The 18,358-nt window shown below is 49.7% G+C and overlaps 1 protein-coding gene across 1 annotated transcript in view; it reads left to right on the top strand.

The window, feature by feature from the left end:
- Nucleotides 1–14,297, top strand: part of LOC115077396 — a 33,877-nt gene extending 19,580 nt beyond the window's left edge. The window contains exons 5-8 of the mRNA XM_029579685.1: nucleotides 2,378–2,441; nucleotides 6,106–6,241; nucleotides 10,020–10,397; nucleotides 12,811–14,297. Of these exons, the coding sequence (XP_029435545.1) occupies nucleotides 2,378–2,441; nucleotides 6,106–6,241; nucleotides 10,020–10,397; nucleotides 12,811–13,133 (901 nt within the window). The 3' untranslated portion in view covers nucleotides 13,134–14,297. The remainder of the gene's footprint in view (nucleotides 1–2,377; nucleotides 2,442–6,105; nucleotides 6,242–10,019; nucleotides 10,398–12,810) is intronic.
- The last annotated feature ends 4,061 nt before the right edge of the window (nucleotides 14,298–18,358 follow it).

Below are 18,358 nucleotides of genomic sequence, written 5' to 3' on the forward strand. Positions count from 1 at the left end.
TGGTTTTGTGACGGACCTTAAGTTGAATTGCTCTTTGAAAGTTTTCAAATAAAACAGAAAGGAACAAAAGGAAGAGAGTTTACTACTTTGTATTATTCAGTAGAGGAAAAAGAAAAGAAATGTCTTATATTTGTTCTCTGTTTATTCACTGTGTTATACGTGTTATCCAATGCTATGAAGTATATTCTGCCAACTGCTAATGTTTGTTTTATTAAAATTACTGCACCTTAGGGAGAGCTTTCAAGATGGCGTCCTGAGCAGACGTGCTGGAAGAAGCTCTCTACCTCCCGCACATTTTCCCGCTGAATCTTTGTTCTTTTATAATCAAAATGCCCCACACCAAGCGGAAGGCGCGGATTAGAGGTGTAGAAACGACTTCTACACCCCTACAGACATCTCAGCCTCAAATCGGCAGCTTCTTTCCAGCCATACCCCCGTTTTTACCGGGAGACCAGGTCGCTGGAGGGCAATCTTTGGAGCGAGATCAGCTCTCCCTGACCGAGACATCGCTGAGTCCCGGTTCGCCAGCGAGGCCAGCACCTCCAGGTGAAGCGGAAGAGAGGAAAAAGATGGCCGCCGAAACGTCCGAGTTATTCGGAGAAGGGACGGCGATGGAAGCGGGGAAACCCGAAGTGAATGAAGGACTTACCATATTGGAGCTACAGGGGAAGGTTAAGGTCCCAGAAGGCAAGAAGTGCCGAGGGACGGAACCTCTCTGAAGGGCTTGGCTCCGTGGAAATGGAGGAGAATACTGGTCTTGAGAAGGGTGGAGGAGGGGCTCCTCGAGTGCAGGAGGAATCAAAACTGTTGAAGGTCGAGAAACCTCCTGGGGAAATATCCTTAACAATGGTTTGGGCAGCACTACAAGCTTTGGAAAAAGCGATTTTGGGGCTAACAAAAGAAGTTATTGAGGTGAAAAATCAAGTAAAATTAAATGCTAATTTATTAAATTTGTTAAAAATGGAGAACCGTGTGACTGAAATGGAAAAAGTACATTCAACTGTGATATTAACCCATAATGATACGAACAGAAGGTTGGAAAAACTTGAGAATAACATAAGGGTTCATAATCTACACTTCTTAAATTTTCCAGTTATAAAAAATGTCTCACCACTTGATGTGTTTAGGCTTTATGTTGCTCAGGTTCTTAAAATACCTGATGAAATAAAACCAGTGGTGACTAAAGCCTATTATCTATATGCTAAGCAAGGAAGCGTTGAGGCACAAGAAGAACAAGCTTTACCAGATTTATCCTCAATATTGGATTCGTCACAAGAACTGGAGATTACTGTAAGAAGACCTCTTTTAGTCACTTTCGCTTTGTTGATGGACAGAAATAATATCTTCAAAAATTACTTTAGAAGCGCCCATGTATCATTCTTTGGACAAAGAATCTGGTGTTACCCAGACCTTGTTAAACAAACTCAGATTCGAAGAAAGCAATTTCTCAATATGAGACAGGAGGTGGTAAAGATTGGAGCTAAGTTTAAACTTTGTTTTCCTTGTAAATGTTGCATGCAATATCAACAACAGATGTATATATTCACGGAACCTATACAGTTAAGGTCCTTCCTAAACTCACATAGCGCCCCTCAATAGCCCATTATGGCGTTTTTTGAAATAGAATGGGGATCTGAATTCAGAATGCCACTAATTTGAAATATTATTTCCTAATTTTTGCTCTTTATATTACATGCTCTCCCATATTTCCTTTATTATTTAGGTACATAAATTTAAATATTGCCTATTGAATATTTTGTTTCAGTATTCTGGTTTCAGAATTTTTGTTGGTTATTTATGTACTTAAAAATTTCAATGCAAGTGTTCTTGTATAAATTGTTTAAAATGCAATAAATAAAAAAAAAAAAAAAAAAAATTACTGCACCTTAAAATAAAAGAAAAATATATTTGAATTATTATTGTTACAATACCGAATTGTCAATCTTCCAACCAAACTTTTTGGTTGCTGTGGGGAAGGTGGTATAGGAACATTTTAAATAAATAAAGGTTTTGTGTTGATTCTCCAGTAGAGCCGGAGGTAAGATTTAAAGTAGTCGCACCAGCTGGGTTTATAGATCATTTATGAGTTGGGGATAGCTCTGCCCCACTGACCAGCTATAAAAGAAAAGAAAAAAAGTGTTTCCTCCTTCTGTGTGTTAATGCGCTTACCAGAGGCAGATTTTAAAACCAAACCTAAGATAGGAAGCAACCCACAAAATCGGAAATGAGTCATTCTAGTTATCTGGGCCAGGCAGGAGGAGTCACAGGCTGGTTTTAAAGAAGATAAAGGCAAAGAAGGCATCAGCAATGCAAAAGCAAATACTTAAATAAACATTTAGCACCTCCTGCTCTTATCTGTGCCCTTCTCCTCCAACAGCAGCTCCCCACTCTGCGCTTTCCGCCTTGCGGTGCCGTACACCTGGAACAGCCTTCCTGAGCTGGTGCATCCCCTTCCTGAGGCTGCTCTTAATCTTACTCCCTGGCGCTTCCTGATCATAGCCCTGATATTTTTAAGAATGCTTACTTTAATAAATGATTGCAGGAAGATTATTTGACTTTTAGAAGGAAATTGAAGGCATGGTTATTTCCATGTTTTAATTCGATTTTTGGGTTTTATAGGATTGTTATGCTTTTTATTGTATTTTATCGTTGTAAACTGCCTTGGTCAGCTTGCTGTTTGTGTGGTATAGAAGACGCAATTCCCGAAAACTCCTGTTTGCCTTGTCTGTGCTTCTTGGCTAAATTGTTAGTGCCATAGAGCGGGGACTGTCCCTTGTGTGTGTCTGTACCTAAAGAAATGAAAAGAAGGGAAAATGAAGCAGTAGGGACCCGTGACCTCCGGCTGCAGAGAATGAGAGAGGGGGCGTTGCTTTTACCGTTTCAAAGCCTACAAACACCCCCACACCCCCTTACACATCGCTGGGGTCTATCAGGGGGCTGCACGTCCTTATTTACATGCAGTGATGATGTCACTTCTTTCTATTACAAAAGCACTGCTGGATGTGCTGGGAGCAGGATTTATTTTTGGAGGGCGGGGCTCTACCCCCAAGAGCCTTAATGTGGGAAGCAATAAGGTCTGCAGGCCTTCAAATTTGGCTGGTTAAAGGTGAAGATTGCAGCTTAACTGGAAATATCCAAAGATAGCCTGTTAGGTTTCAAAGCTTAGCTGGTTATGTATAGCCGGATATCCAGCCCTGACCTTTACGGTCTGGGGTACTGATGGGTAGACGTAAGGGGAAAAGCACAGGACTGCTTCTACGGCCAAGTCCATGAGCAAAGCACGTCCAGTCGCAGAATTGGAATTTTCAAGAAGGCTCATCACCGCAGTAAGGTTTTTATGGCTTATCATAAGGCTTGGGGCTGAGAGCCACGGGTTCAGAAAACGCGGACGCCAGCATAAGTGAGTGTCCATCTTCGGACCCATATGTTGCGATCCCCCCTGCTGCTGCGCTGCAGGAGGTCTCTTACCTTCCTCTGGAGGCCGCTCTGAAGCCAGGGCCTCGCCTGCGCATCATCCAGGACTTGCTCCAGGGCCTGAGAGGCCTAGCTGCTCCTGAGGCACGCCTGTGGCTTGCAAGCCTCAGCGTTTGGACTTCCTGCTTCCAGCCTCGCCCGTTTCCCTAGGGGCTGGCCCGCAGCTCTCTACCCTAGTTATAGGACCAGCGGTGGGCGGTCCTGGCAAGCTCCTCCCAGGGAGTTGCCTTCTATCTCCAGTATTTAAGGACTGTCTGTTCACTTGCAAAACGCCTTCGGATCAGGTCCTACAGTCGTCTGTATCCTTGCTGATCCAGGTCTTCCGTGATCATCATATGCTTTGATGGATCCCTGTCCAGTGTCTCTGCCTAGATGTTTGTTCCTGTGCCTGCCAGCCGTAAGGACTTCGGATGTGAGTATCCCAGCATCGGAGTTCCTGTTCGCCTGGAGTTTCCCCGCGCCCTCCTTCTCAGCGTGGTCCGCGACCAGCCTTCCTAGGCTGTGTAGGGCGCGTCTGGGACAGGGTGGTCCGCGACTCAGTCCCACGGGTGGGCTGAGTAGGGCGCCCTGATGGACAGTGCAATGTTTCCGTCCAGCCTTGTCTACAGTGTCTGCTTCAGCCTTTGCCCAGATGTCTGCCTGTCTCTGCCTTGACCTGGTTCCTGAGCCTTCTGTCCTGTTGGGCCCTGGAGTGGCCAACAGGAGGGATTCGTCCCACGGGCTCTTGAGCTTCTGCCAGCCGAGGGGGCTTCGGATGTGAGTATCCCAGCATCGGAGTTCCTGCTCGCCTGGACCTTTCCTGTGTCTCGCTTCAGCCCTTGCCCTGATGTCTCCGTCTTGCTTCAGCCTGCTTCTGCCCCGACTGATGTCTTCTGTTTAAGGACTCTGTCTGCCCTCGCCTCTGCCCGGCCTGCTGCCCATTGCCGTTCCCTGCGGCAGGTCCGAAAGGGCCGGGAACAGTCGGAGGACCGTTCATTAGTCAACTTCCCCGTGTTGGCTACCATGGGCATGCAGGTCCGGCTGAGGGTCGGACTCCCTGCTTCTGTTCCTGCCTGCCTGGCTCACCATGCCTGCTCAGCTCACCTCCCACGGTGTGGCCTTGGGCTCCTCCTGGGGTCCTGCCGTGGCCCAAGGGCTCACCACCCGCCCGAGACGACCGCGCCCGCGCGCGCTCGTAACACCCATAGGCAATTTTTTAAAATGTTTTTTTTAAATTTTTATTTTTTTTAATTTTTGGGGCCTCTGACTTAATATCGCTATGATATTAAGTCGGAGAATATACAGAAAAGCAGTTTTTTTCTGTACACTTTCCCTGTGTTGGCTGAAATTAACGCCTGCCTTTGGGCAGGCGTTAATTTTTGAAAGTAAAATGTGCGGCTTTGCCGTATCGCGCGGGAATGTCTAATAGGCCCATCAGCATGCAGGCGCTATTAGTTTCAGAGCGCACTTTACTGTATCGGCCCGTAAGAGAAGGAGCTCTTCAAAGAATGAGGCCGGCAAACAAGGAAAGGATAATTGGCAGACTCAGAAGTGCAGTGGGAAGGATAGAGAGGCTGCTTCAGCAACCCCCCCGCGTGGAGCAAGATTGAAAGGGTTGAGAAGAGGTGAATTCAGACCTATGGATGAGAGACTGAACCACGGGACGAGATGGTTCACAGCCAGCATAGAAAAGACCAGCGAAATGGACAAAGGCAGGCAGAGTCTGTGGGACAGAGCAGGAATCAGTTACACATCTCGCTGCTGGCGGTGAAGTGCTGATGACGTGAGGCCTGTGCACGGAGAGGCACAACAAGGTAGCATGGCTTATTCATTGGAAGCTGGGTAAACATTATAACATCGGCGTGCCAAGCGAACGCTGGGAGCACAACCCCAAAAGAGCAGACGACAACGAAGAAGATGCGATCACCTGGGACACTCCTATTCATACCTACAGGAAGATGAATGCTAGAAAAGCAGATACTGTGGGGAAGGAGAGGAACTGAAGGACAGTATTACTGATGGTGGTCTCAATACCCTGTGACTATACTGTAGATCATATGGAGAAAGCAAAGATCCTTCAGTACCAAGAGATCCAATCAGAGACCAAGAAAATGTGGCAGAAGGATGCTGAAAATGTCCCATTTATAATGGGTGTCTCTGGCTTCATTAAAAGAAATTTCCAAGCGCACCTTGATAAGTTGACTATGAAAAATACACCGAATGAAACTCCAGAAGGAGACTCTCTTTGGTACAATGCAAGCTCTAAGAAGAACTCTGAGAGACTGAGCTCATCCCAAGCATCCCATGGCTCATGAAACAGGTCCACTCCTGTCAAGATCGGCACAAAATAAACCCATCTCTCCCCAGAGAGACTAGGAATGCCATTACATTTTTCAGCTTGCAGACTTCTTCTCAAATGCTTTTGTGATGACAGAAAACAAACTGCAGCAGCACCTGCTAGGAGGAAGAAGCTTGGAGAAGAGGTTACAAGAGGAAATGATGATGTGTTATGGCCAAGCCTTCCCCTTCTGCATTCCCCCGGCACTGGATTACTTCTGTGACACAAGATGCCCGGAGAGAGCGGTTCCACCACTCACCCCAACTGGTAACAGATCCTGCCTAGCGTCAACTTAATTTATGGAGACGTAACAGCAAAGAAACACTCCAGGAATGATCAGTAAGAGAACAGCCAAGGAAAATACAGACAGGACGGAGAAGAGAATGACCCAGGTCGTCCTGGAGAGACTCTGTGTCCTCCCCTTGCTGGTGTTAATCTCAGGCCTAGCAGGTAAGCCCAATTCCTACCCCTTCTATACCCTGGGGCTCTGAGGTCCTCTCTCCCCCCTACAACAGTGTCCCTGGTACAGAGAAGACAGTAACAAAGATATTTTCCTGGCTCTGGTACTGATCCATATTATCTCTGGTCATCTTATGTTTCTCGATCACGCTGCTCTTCCTGCTGACGCAGCTGGGCTTGCTTCCCCTGCACCGCTGAGGCTGTCCACGAGGAAGGGGGCTCAGATATTAGATGGTCCCCCATTCCCCGGTCACAGCTCTAAGCGTCCCCGATCCCTGGGTGAGCTGTGGCTGGACTTGGGTAGGATGCTTCTTCCTCTCTGTAAGGGCCAATAATTCTCCTTCTTTTCCAGGTGGCAGAGGAGTCCCGTAGCTTCTCTCTCCTCTCTTCAGAATGGCATAAGAGGTCTGCCCTTTGGGAGGGGGGAGTCCACTGAAGTCTCAGTCTCCGTGAGCCATGTCACTCTCTTGTTGGGCCGCAGATACAGCCTCCGCCCCATAGATGTCACTGTGATCTCTTGAGGCTGGTTTCTTCTAATCCACCTCTAATGACATCTCGGGCACTTCCTCCAGCTTGGGCTAGCAGCACGAAGATTTTCTTTCACGGCTCCTCCCTCGCTGGCAGGGCTGGTGGCCATCTTTGCCCAGTGTAAGTCTATGGGGAAAATTTTCCAACTTCCCCACAGCATTTCAAAGCCCAAAAAATAGTCACTTACAAAGTTGGAGAATTCTTCCTTCACTTTCCTGGACGCCTGCGCCCTGAAGCCCCATGTTATGTAACCGGTCCCCAAGCTGGGTGCTTTGTCCTTCACTTTGTGCTGGTACGGGTCCGAGTTTGAGTCTGGACGGGGAAGAGATGTTAATCTCCAGAGCCCCTGGCGCAGTCACCAGAAGAAGAGCAAGGACGCCAAAAGTGGTGTTCAAAATAAAATCTTTATTGCAACTTATGAAAACAGCATCCAGTGCAGTATTGCGAAACAAAGTTCAGCATCAAACAATGAGTGCAGTGGAAAAATGGTTTCCCCGTCCGTGTTCCTTGCACTATTACCCTTAGCAAAAATCCCAAACCGTGGGTCAACTCTCAACTTGTAATCCAAAAACTTTTTACACTTCACTTCTCTTCACCCCCAGCCTCTCTCCTTCAGCCCGGGCAGAAAGTCCAGAACCTCAGGCTTCCCTCCACCCCCGCTTTCCTGGTCACTCAGGCAAAAAGAACCTTCTGATCCAGCCCCGTGGGGTACAGAGGGGTTGCCCTTCCCTCTGAACTGATCAACCTTTTTCCGAAAACCTTCTTCAGATCTCTGGGTCCTGGTCCCAAGAGTCCAAAACGTCTAAATCTCAGAGCCCAGAAATCAGAGGTTTGTAGATTCTGAGGGAACCTCTGCGGGAGGCTCCTACAGCTGCTCCTAACCCTCTGAAGAACTGGGCCTGCTCCCAGGCACTGTACACCCCTCCCCTAAAAAGGTGGGGAGGATTCCGAAACGCAAAGCCCCTCCTCTCCCACTGTCTTACTGCTGGAAAAATACTGGGGATGAACTGGTGACGGGCAAAGCCCCCCGCCACACAAGTTTCGTAAAACTCCCAGCAATTATTTCAGTCTTTCACCATAGAAATAAGTTGTTCACATCTCTGCACTACTGTACCACTGCCAAATGGACAATCTCTCACCCCTTAAACCGTAGGATGCCCAATCTTCTCCTAACATCAACATTAGCTTCCAGTTGAATCAATAACTCACATCGTGGACAACCGGGTACCCCCTCTTTAGTTCCAGTAATCTTTACCCCTGGCAGTGTTCGAAGGCACCCCCCACCCACGCCTTGCATCCCCCGCACACTCCGCTTCCTAAGGGCCTCTCCTTGCCTTGCTCTTCCACCGTCTATGGGGCCCAAACCTTCTCTCTCTAGACTGAGGCCGGATCTCCAGGTTGTTCCCCTCATGAAAGGAAGACCTTCATATGCCTCGGGCCTTTCTTCTTGAAGGGATAACTCCTGCAGGGCCCTCGCCCAAAAAAAAGGGGTCCCGGGTTCACCAGCTTACCTGGTGGCTCCCTCCAAAAAGCCCTTCCTGCCGAGCAGTGAACCAGATTTTATATTCTGACAAGCACTCGCCAAAGAAGATCGCCTGCCCAAGCCTCTTAAAGGAGCCAACATCCTGGGCACCCAATGATAAGGCCATCTGTAAATTCCCCTTTAACCAACGTTTCCTTGGCCACCTGCTGGCTCCTCATTACCTCTGAACATACTGAGCAGTTTTCCTTTCTTCCAAGTCTCCCAAAGGTTAAAGTTTGGGGCTCCCCCAGCTCTCCCAGGTCGTCCTCCCACCTTGATGGCCCTGCCATCCTTACCAGTATTATTTATCATCATCATCATCATCATCAATCTCTGCTCCCAGGAGATAAATCTGAAACAGGGATCTGGATAATGTGTAAAGGAGAAGATGCGGGAGAGACTGTGATGACTCCCTGGACACCGACCCCTGTGGCTCCAACGCTAAATGCCTCCCCCTCCCCTCGCGAGTATGGCTTTTCCTCCGATTTAGGGCAGGGATTGTCCTGCATATTGATTCTAACTCCCCTAATGCTGGAGCTGGAGGGGGCGAGAACACTTGGGGCTATTGGGGTGGGGGCTATGAGAGCTGGGAGGGGGGAGAGGGATTAAGCTGTGAGTGCTGGTGGGTTGAGGGGGAGAGTCTCTGGGGGACTATGAGAGATGGGAGGGGGAGAGAGATTAAGCTGTGAGGGCTGAGGGGGAGAGTCTCTGGGGGGCTATGAGAGCTGGGAGGGGGAGAGGGGGAGAGGGATTAAGCTGTGAGGGCTGAGGGGGAGAGTCTCTGGGGGACTATGAGAGCTGGGGGGGGAGAGGTATTAAGCGGTGAGAGCTGAGGAGGAGAATCTCTGGGGGACTATGAGAGCTGCGGGGGGGGGGAGAGGTATTAAGTGGTGAGAGCTGAGGGGGAGAATCTCTGGGGGACTATGAGAGCTGGGGGGGAGAGGGATTAAGCTGTGAGGGCTGAGGGGGAGAGTCTCTGGGGGGCTATGAGAGCTGGGAGGGGAAGAGGGGGAGAGGGATTAAGCTGTGAGGGCTGAGGGGGAGAGTCTCTGGGGGACTATGAGAGCTGGGGGGAGAGGTATTAAGCGGTGAGAGCTGAGGGGGAGAATCTCTGGGGGACTATGAGAGCTGGGGGGGGAGAGGGATTAAGCGGTGAGAGCTGAGGAGGAGAATCTCTGGGGGACTATGAGAGCTGGGGGGGGAGAGGTATTAAGCGGTGAGAGCTGAGGGGGAGAATCTCTGGGGGACTATGAGAGCTGGGGGGGGGGAGAGGGATTAAGCTGTGAGGGCTGAGGGGGGGGAGTCTCTGGGGGGCTATGAGAGCTGGGGGGGGGAGAGGGATTAAGCTGTGAATGTTGATGGGGTGGGTGTTGGGCCTAGGGCTGAAGTAGGAGACTCAGTGGGAGGGGGGGGAGGAGGGTTCCCGGGACTGGAGGGGGCATGGTAGAAATGTGGGGTGCTGTGCTAAGTGGGGGGGGGGGGGGGGGAGAGAGTGTTGGGGCTGTGTGGGAAAATATAAATAAAGCCACTAATATTAAGTGCTTGTATGATGTGTTGTTAATTTAAATAACCAAAACAGCAGCCCAGTAAATGTGGTAACACAAGAAAAAGACTGATTTTAAGCATCTTTCAAGACAAACCCTAATTAGCTGAAAGATGTACAAATACTAAACTCCTAACACGAGAAACCCTCTTTATACCCTGCCTCTCTGTCTGCAGTCTCTGCTCAAATGCCTAGCTATGTGGTGAATCAGCCTGAGTCGGTCTCAGCCGTGCTGGGGGGCTCGGTCACCCTGCCCTGCTCCTTCTCCTACCCCCGGGCAATCGAGCCCCTCCAGGATCTGAGAGTGTACTGGAGATCTGACTCGTTCCATGGACCTGTTATATACAACCCCAGCGAGGGATTCACCCGTCAGGACTATGCAGGACGGATCTCACTGGTCGGGGACCCGCGGGGGCAGAAGACGGCCTCTATCAGAATAAGGGACCTGAGGGAGAGGGACAGTAACTGGTACTTCTGCCGTGTGGGGGTGAGGACAAACGATGGAAAAACTGAAACATGGCAAAGCTTCCCAGGGACGGAGCTCACAGTGACAGGTAAAGTGTTACAGGGGGTCATCCCTATCATTATTATTATTATTAAATTACTCTCACCTCGGGGGCGATAATTCCACAGGAGGGAGCTGGTTAATGTGTGGTGAAGAGGATGGAGGGAGCAGCTTTGTCCACTCTCTGGTCCATGAACCCCTGCGGCCCCCACCTCTGAGACCCTCTCTCCTCCTCTGACCTTAGAGCAGCCGCTGTCCTGCATCTGGACCGGGACTCCTCTTCCTGGGGCGCAGATGGAGCTTTTGTTTCCACTCCGTCCTGCAGAGAAATTCATGCAGCACGCACTGCCTGCTGGGGTCTCTGTGACCTGCCCCCCATGCCCAGAAACCTCCCTCAGCCTGTGCCCGGTCCTGCCAGCACACCTGAGGCTGCAGTGTCCCGGGGCTACGGAGCACTGTACGAGCTCAAACTGGGTGAGGGCTGACCAACGGCACTGAGTGACCCATGCTGGAGCAGGACTGGCTGGAGAGAGAGGAGATTGGTCTTTGGGGGGAAAGGAGAGGGCAGGGGCTTTGAGTGTGAGAGGAGGGAGAGAGGAGAGAAGCACATTGGGGCTGGAGGAACTATAAACGCAGGGTGACTGTCATCAGTGAATCATAAAAGTCAGGCCAGTGATTGGGTGACAGGGAAGGAGTGATGGACTTTGATGGGAGGTCAGAAGGGGCCAGGCAATGTCATTTTCATGGCTCATAATGAGTTAGGAAACCTTGGTCTTTGAGTTCCAAAGTGCCTGATCATTTTGACTTCAAAGGTCTAGCATTGCTGGATTCTTTTAAATTTCCTTCTGATTATCCTAATCCACCAGCGGATTAAGAAAGATCCTAGAAAGCAGTTTTTCATGTGGAATCTGATGCCAGAGAATATGATCAAGGCAGCTGGGACAGCGGAGTTTAAAAGAGGCTTGGAGAAGTACCCGCAGGAAACGTCCAGCAGACATTATTAGCCAGGGAGAATAAAGAAAGCCTTTGCTATCCCTGGGAGTGAGTAACAGGAATTAGATCTGCTTGATGGGATCTGCCGGGTACTCGAGAGCTGGATTGGCCCCTGTCGGAGACAGCATGCTGGGCTTCATTGTCCTTGGTCTGAGCGAGTATGGCACTTCTTGTGCTCTGATGAAAACCATCTGGAAATGCAAGACTTTTCTGAAGTCAAAATGATCAGACGCTTTGGAAGTCAATAAAGAGTTACGTTTCCTAACGCATTATGAGCCATAAAATGACATTGCCTGTCACCCTCCGATCTCCCATCAAACTCCTCCACCCCTTTCCCTTCACGCAGTCACTGGACTGTCCTTTATGATTCACTTTCAGCAGCCACCCTATATTTCCTGGTAAATGTCATCTTTTGCTCATTTGAATTATGACGGAAAGAAGAGAGAATTAGCAGTGGGTGGGGGGGGGGGGGGGGGTGTGTTACTGGATACGCATTCCCCTCATCCCGTCCTACTCATCCACAGCAATCTGAGGTTGACCACAGTTCAGAAATTCCCAGGTGAGCCGATCTCGCCTCCGGCACCGGCCCAGATCTTGCGGCCTGCACGCCCTGCTGGCTGAGAGGAGAAGCTGCTGAGCGTGGCAGAGACCCTCCACTCTCGGAGCTTCTCCCCCTGCCCCCCTGGCGGCTCCCGGAGGGGGCTGACATGAGCAGAGGGGCTCGTTGCGTGTGTGAGCGTGAGGCGCCCTCCAATTGTGTGAGACTCATGCGTAATGCCCGAGACTTGGCTTTTCGGTAAGGGGGCCTCAGCCACCCCCTTAAACTACTCCCAGCTTCCCCTGCCAGCATCTGCCACCTCATCCCGCCCTCCCCTCCTGAGCTTTTATATTTCCCTGCAGTTCCCTCCTAATCCTTTGGGTTTCCCAGCTCAATTCAAACCAGAGCTGGGAAACAGGAGCCTTCATTCAAGAACCCGGGAATTATTTCCCCTGATTTAAACCACCCAACTTACTATGGCGCTGTATCTCTGCAGCATCAGTCCTGGGCCGGGGGTTGTGTATCAGGACTCCTTGCAAAATCCTGCAATCACAGGACCCAGATCTGGCCAGTAGGTGTCGCCATTGTGCAATGGCAAAGGGATGTGAGTGATGCCTCTGCAACATCCCCAGCCGGCCCAGGAAGAAAAGGGCCCGAACGAGTAATCGAGCCTAAGTCCCTCTGCATGGCCGTGTGCACTCGGGCAGGCCGAGGTGCAGCTTCTAAGCCTAAAGCCCTTTCTATTCACACACAGAATCCCCTGGCCTGTGCTTCCACGCATCAGGAATTTCAGAAAGATTTTGTTTTATTTGAGCTTATTTACTGCTTATTTCATCAAACAATGCACTCAGAGTAGAACACAAATACAAAAAAATAGATGCACTACCTGCACCTTCCTCCTTCTTCATTGTCACGTTTTTCCCTTGAACAGCAGTGGAAATATCGACCCTTGGAGTGGATGAGGAAGGCAGAACCAGAGCGACGACTCCTGGAGCAACGTCTCCTGGAGCGGATGTGGGTGACAGAGGCGAGGCCGCGTGGCTGTTGCACAGGACAGATTTGATCTTACTCACCACACTGAGCTTGGCGTACAAACTGGGGATCTGCCTGGCAGTGGCGCTCTGCTTCCACTGGTGCAGGTGTGCTAAACCAACTGCAGCACCTGCCGACCCCCGGTGTGATGAGTACGAAGTGCCAGACCACGGACCTGCGCCATCCAGTGCCATGCACACATACTACAATCTGAATGGTTAGATGGCAGAGTCAGTCACTAAGTGTTAATATTGCACGACAGGGCGGACTGTGACTGCAGACATCACAGGCTAACCCAGCCTCTTCCCTGCTCTCCCAACCAAAGCTGGGTGCTGTCAGAGAAGCCAGGACACTTGGTAAAGTGGTTTTATTTCTGGGCACATCTTAAGAGGTTATAAAGAGAAATAGTTTCTACTGTCACAGCTAGAGCTGATATCCTTGTTCTGCAGAGAGAAGTCCAAGGTGCTTTAAAGCTCATTCTCCTCCAATGCCGATATAACCATGTAACCCCTCTTCTCACAGCACCACATTGGATCCCCATCCGCTTCTGCGTACAGTTCAAGCTTCTCCTGCTCACCTCCAAGTGCCTTCACTCTGCAGCTCCTCATTACCTCTCCCTATCTCCCCCTGCACCCTTCCTCATGACTTCCATTCATTAGGCACCATGTACACAGCGCCGTACAGAGACAGTCCCTGCTCTATGGAGCTTACAGTCCGGACCAGGCACACAGACAAAAGGTTTAATATCACTGCATTGGCTTCCAATAAAATCCCGAATAGAATACAAGATTCTTACCACTCAATTATATACGAAGAACAGACAGACTGGGTGAACGCAGCAATTAAACTCCACATTCCACAACGAAATCTCCGCTCAGCCAACAAAGCTCTACTAACAATCCCCTCAGTTCGATCGGCTCAACTCTCACAAGTGTCACTCGCAAGCCCCAAACTATGGAACGCACTCCCCTCTGATCTAAGATTACAAACGAATCTCAAAACTTTCAAAAAGGACTTAAAGACCTGGCTCTTTCTCAACAGCATATCAAGTTGCCTAACATACTACTCTCCCTATCCTTAAATACGCCCTAGAGGCCTTTGCAATTCTAACTTTTTAACCTTGCCTTTTAACTGATATTTATGCTCTTGTAATTTTCAACTTAATGTGCTCTTATTATGAATAACATTTGTACTTGTATTGTAAGATTCTAGTGTATTTTTCATTCTAATGTGCAATATTTTTAAAACTTTATATTTGACTTTTTATTAATTACTTAAGGAATGTATATTGATTGATGCACTGCTTTGTCAACCCTTGTGAGGGCTATGCCGAACCACGGTATATAAAAACCATTAAATAAATAAATAAAATGTCCCTTCCTCTAACCCTCTCTCTGGTTGATACATGTAAAGCATTTAGTATGCAGGTGTCACCCCGCCTAGTAATCTGACGGTGCAGGGCCCCTGGGGTATTACTGGGAGATTGAGAATGAGATTCAGATTCCTAGGGAGGTGGTAACCATTTAGTTTCTTGTATTGCCTGGAACAGTAAATCTGAGCTTATTTACATCCGGCATCGGTGACCAGGATCTGACGTGCTGAAGGTCACCTGATGCAGCAGAGCTAGATCCAGGCATCCATCCTTCTGTCTCCATAATCTGCTCTCCAGAAAGATGGAGGGACTCTAGAAACCCCAGAGATAACGCAGGCCTGTGGCACGTTACTGTCAGGCCGATAGAGTACAGTGCGCTCCAACAGAGCGCACTGTTAACCTGCCCTTGAATGCGCGTTTTCCTTTACCCCTTATTCAGTAAGGGGCAGAAAACGCGCGTCCAACCCGCGGCACCTAATAGCGCCCTCAACATGCAAATGCATGTTGAGGGCGCTATTAGGTATTCCACCCGATACAGAAAGTAAAATGTGCAGCCAAGCCGCACATTTTACTTTAAGAAATTAGCACCTACCCAAAGGTCGGCACTAGTTTCTGCCGGCACCGGGAAAGTGCACAGAAAATCAGTAAAAACTGCTTTTCTGTGCACCCTCCGACTTAATATCATAGCGATATTAAGTCGGAGGTCCCGAAGGGTAAAAAAAAGTAAAAAAAAAAAAAAAAAAGAAAAAATTTTTTTAAATGGGCTGGCAGCTGTCGGGCCAAAAACCGGACGCTCAATTTTGCCGGCATCCGGTTTCCGAGCCCATGGCTGTCAGCGGGCTCGAGAACAGACGCCAGCAAAATTGAGCGTCGGCTGTCAAACCCACTGACAGCCGCCGCTCCGGGCTAAAAGGAGGCGCTATGGACGCGCTGGTGTCCCTAGCGCCTCCTTTTGCCTGTTTCTACCGCACCACCTAATTTGCATACTGTATCGCGTGCACCGGCGAGTGGCTGGTGCGCACGTCGGGAGAAAGGGCGTTCATCCGCTCTCCCGTGGACTTTACTGAATTGGCCTGTGTGCAGTGTCAGGCTCAACATGGCTGCCTGCATCAGTCTGAGACGGATCCTCCCACTCTGTGGGAGATAGGAAGCGATGATGTCACTTCCTTTCATCAGGTCTCTTTCAAGCAGTGATGATGTCACTTCCTCCCAGGTTTTCCTTGAAGATTGGAGTCTCTTATTCCCTCTTTGCACCCAGTCCAGCTTTATCTGTGGCAACAACCCACGCAGATGGAAAGAACAATTATCCAAAAACTGACAAAGATGACGATGGAGGTGACGATGGAGGGGAGTAGGGAGGGAGCCCTCTGACCTGTCTCATTTTTGAGAGGGTGGTTGCTGGGGGTCACCACTGTGCTTCTCTCTGGGAAGGAACAGAAACAGGACATTAAGACACTGTTGTTTCTCACCATCTAAATCAGCATTTCCTTAGCGAGTTGGCTTGGGGGGGAGCGCAGGGTTTATTTATTTATTTATTTATTTATTTATTTATTTAACAGCTTTTAATATACCGGTGTTTGTGCAAGCACATCACGCCGGTTTACAATAAACTTGAGAAAGGAGGAAATTACAAAAAACAGGGAATGGGGAATGGAGCAGGAGCGAAAAGGGGGGGGGGGAGAGAGAGGGAGGAAGGTAGAAGGAGGAAAGACAGCAGCTGAGAAAGGTATAAGGAACGTAGCAGTATTTACATGAGAGGTTGATTAACGGGGTTAAACATTGTTGCTTAATTACAGCGGTTAAAAGAAGGATATATAGATTAAATAGAGGATATATATGGAAGCTTAATTACAACAGTTATGGTAGGTTATATTGATAACTTATTTAAACAATTAAAAACACATATGTATAAAATATTTGCTTATTTACAGCAATTATAGAAGGTAATAAAAAGGTAGCTTAATTTAGGTTTTTTAACACAGGTTGAAAGTTTCAACTTGAGTTAATCTATAGGCCTCACTGTCCAGGAGACCTCTACTGTCTTGGGGGCCATATGTACCCTGCTGTAACAGGGGCCTATGGGGGGACTCTGCCATCTCTGGGGATTCTGTGACATTAATTTGCATTTAATTAAAGCAGGAGTTGTAGCACTTTACAGACGAGCCTACAGCCACCACTGGGGTGCAGGATCATGTGCAGTGCATGGCAGCCCTTTAATAAACTGAGACACAGGGAGAAATGGGGATTAAAGCTGAGGCGAAAGGAGATAAAGTGACCCCCTTCTCCCCCACCCAGAACCAGGGATTAGAGCTGAGGTGCAGGGAGCTCATACAGTCCGTGACTAGGAGCCAGAGTCCTTGGACACCCTCAGCTTTGAACACATTGCTTACCTTGCACAGTGACATTGGATCCTCTGCCTTGCAGCTGTAGGATGGGCAGAGGGCTAAGCACAGAGCCCTGACATCCATAGACCCCAGAATCCTGTAGCTGGGCCCCTCTGATCTGCAGCCGGCCGGTCCTCTCGTGTAGATCCACCTGCGAGGAGACCCGCTCGTCCCCCAGGGCCCGGAGCTCGTGCTGGGAGTCCCCCCTGGATCGGCTGTGAGAAAAGGAGTGGTCCCCCCAGGACCAGCGAAAGATCAGGCTCCTGGGGGCTCGTAGGGTCCCGTTCAAGGTGCAGTGCAGCAGGATGGTGCTGCCTTCCTCCACCACCAGGGCAGGAGGATGCTGGAGGAGGGTGGCCCATCCCCGGGCCCCTGCAAAAGGAGACTGGAGTCAGCCGGAGCTGGAGAGGCGGGAAAACTGCTGGCAGGACAAGCATCGCCACATTGTGCCAGGCAATATTCAACATAAATAAATAAGTAGATTGTTCTCTGTTTGCTCTAAATTCCGTTTTCCGGAATGAAAAGCCCCCGTTGTGGACAGAGGGGAGTGTGTGTGTGTGGGGGGGGGGGGTTTCCTAAGTGACTCTGTTGGAAAATGAATCCAGGAAATCTGCCTTCTACACAGACATCCCTGCAGGAATGGATCAGCACCCGGCTTCTCAGCGGCCAACTGTGAGGCAGCGCTGAACAGGGGAGTCCCGGAGGAAGCCTCACCCAAAGGGAGCAGCCATGCACAGACGCTTTGAGCGACAGAGAAAAATAAAACACTTCCCGAGCGTCGCGCTCCAGTTTCACTCTGCAGTAACGTGAGCGTAAACTGCAGCAACCTCTGTGCTGGGGGGGTCCCTCAGGCCTGCAGAGGAAGCACCCAAAGCAACCATGTGCCTGCGGCCAGCTTCAGCGATTAATTAGCGTCACAAAGCTGATCCGTATTCCTGCATTGCAAGCTGTGCAATACCACAGAATATCAAGTAACTTATCACTGGCCGAGGTTAGACGAGCAGCCCGGGAGGTGAACGTTTACCTTCCAGGGTCCAGGAGAGGAGGCCGAGATGCAGTAGTGGCACCACGGTGGAGGGGTCCATGTGAGGAGGACAAGGATTTGAGCCTCCCAGACCCGGGCAGAGGATGCAGAGACACCGCAAGCACAGCTTCAGGGCACCCGGCTGGTTTAGCCCACGCACGCACACCGTGGCCTGGTTTCTCACCTCGCTCAACACCGCCTTTCTGGCCCTAGGAGGGTTCGAGGCGATGGCTGCAGATTAATCTCCTGGTCACAGGGACGTGGTGGGAGGAGGAGGAGGAGGAGGGGCTGCCTGGTGCTGCGCAGGATGAAGGCTTAGACTGGCCCCGCCCCCTCCCCCATGCCTGGCTAGACAGTCCGGGTACAGCGGGCAGTGCATGACTTAAGTTCAGTGGCGTAGCCAGAATTGATTTTTTGGGTGGGCACAAGGTTAACATGGGTGGGCTGTAGGCATGCAGGTCTACTAGTTGTTTTTTTACTGATAAATAATGCCAAATTATGCAGCATAGCATTCACATCTACGCCTAAGTATGAGGTTTACTTAATGATACAAACATAACTCACGGTGATTTGTGGTACTTTAGCCTTCTTATTATTACGATTTTATACACGGCTCCTACCTGTCCATAAATTTTGAGAGAGCGGTTGTGTTGCTTATATTTAAATT

The sequence above is a fragment of the Rhinatrema bivittatum genome, chromosome 16 (genome assembly GCF_901001135.1).
Source record: "Rhinatrema bivittatum chromosome 16, aRhiBiv1.1, whole genome shotgun sequence".
In the NCBI taxonomy this organism is placed as follows: domain Eukaryota; kingdom Metazoa; phylum Chordata; class Amphibia; order Gymnophiona; family Rhinatrematidae; genus Rhinatrema; species Rhinatrema bivittatum.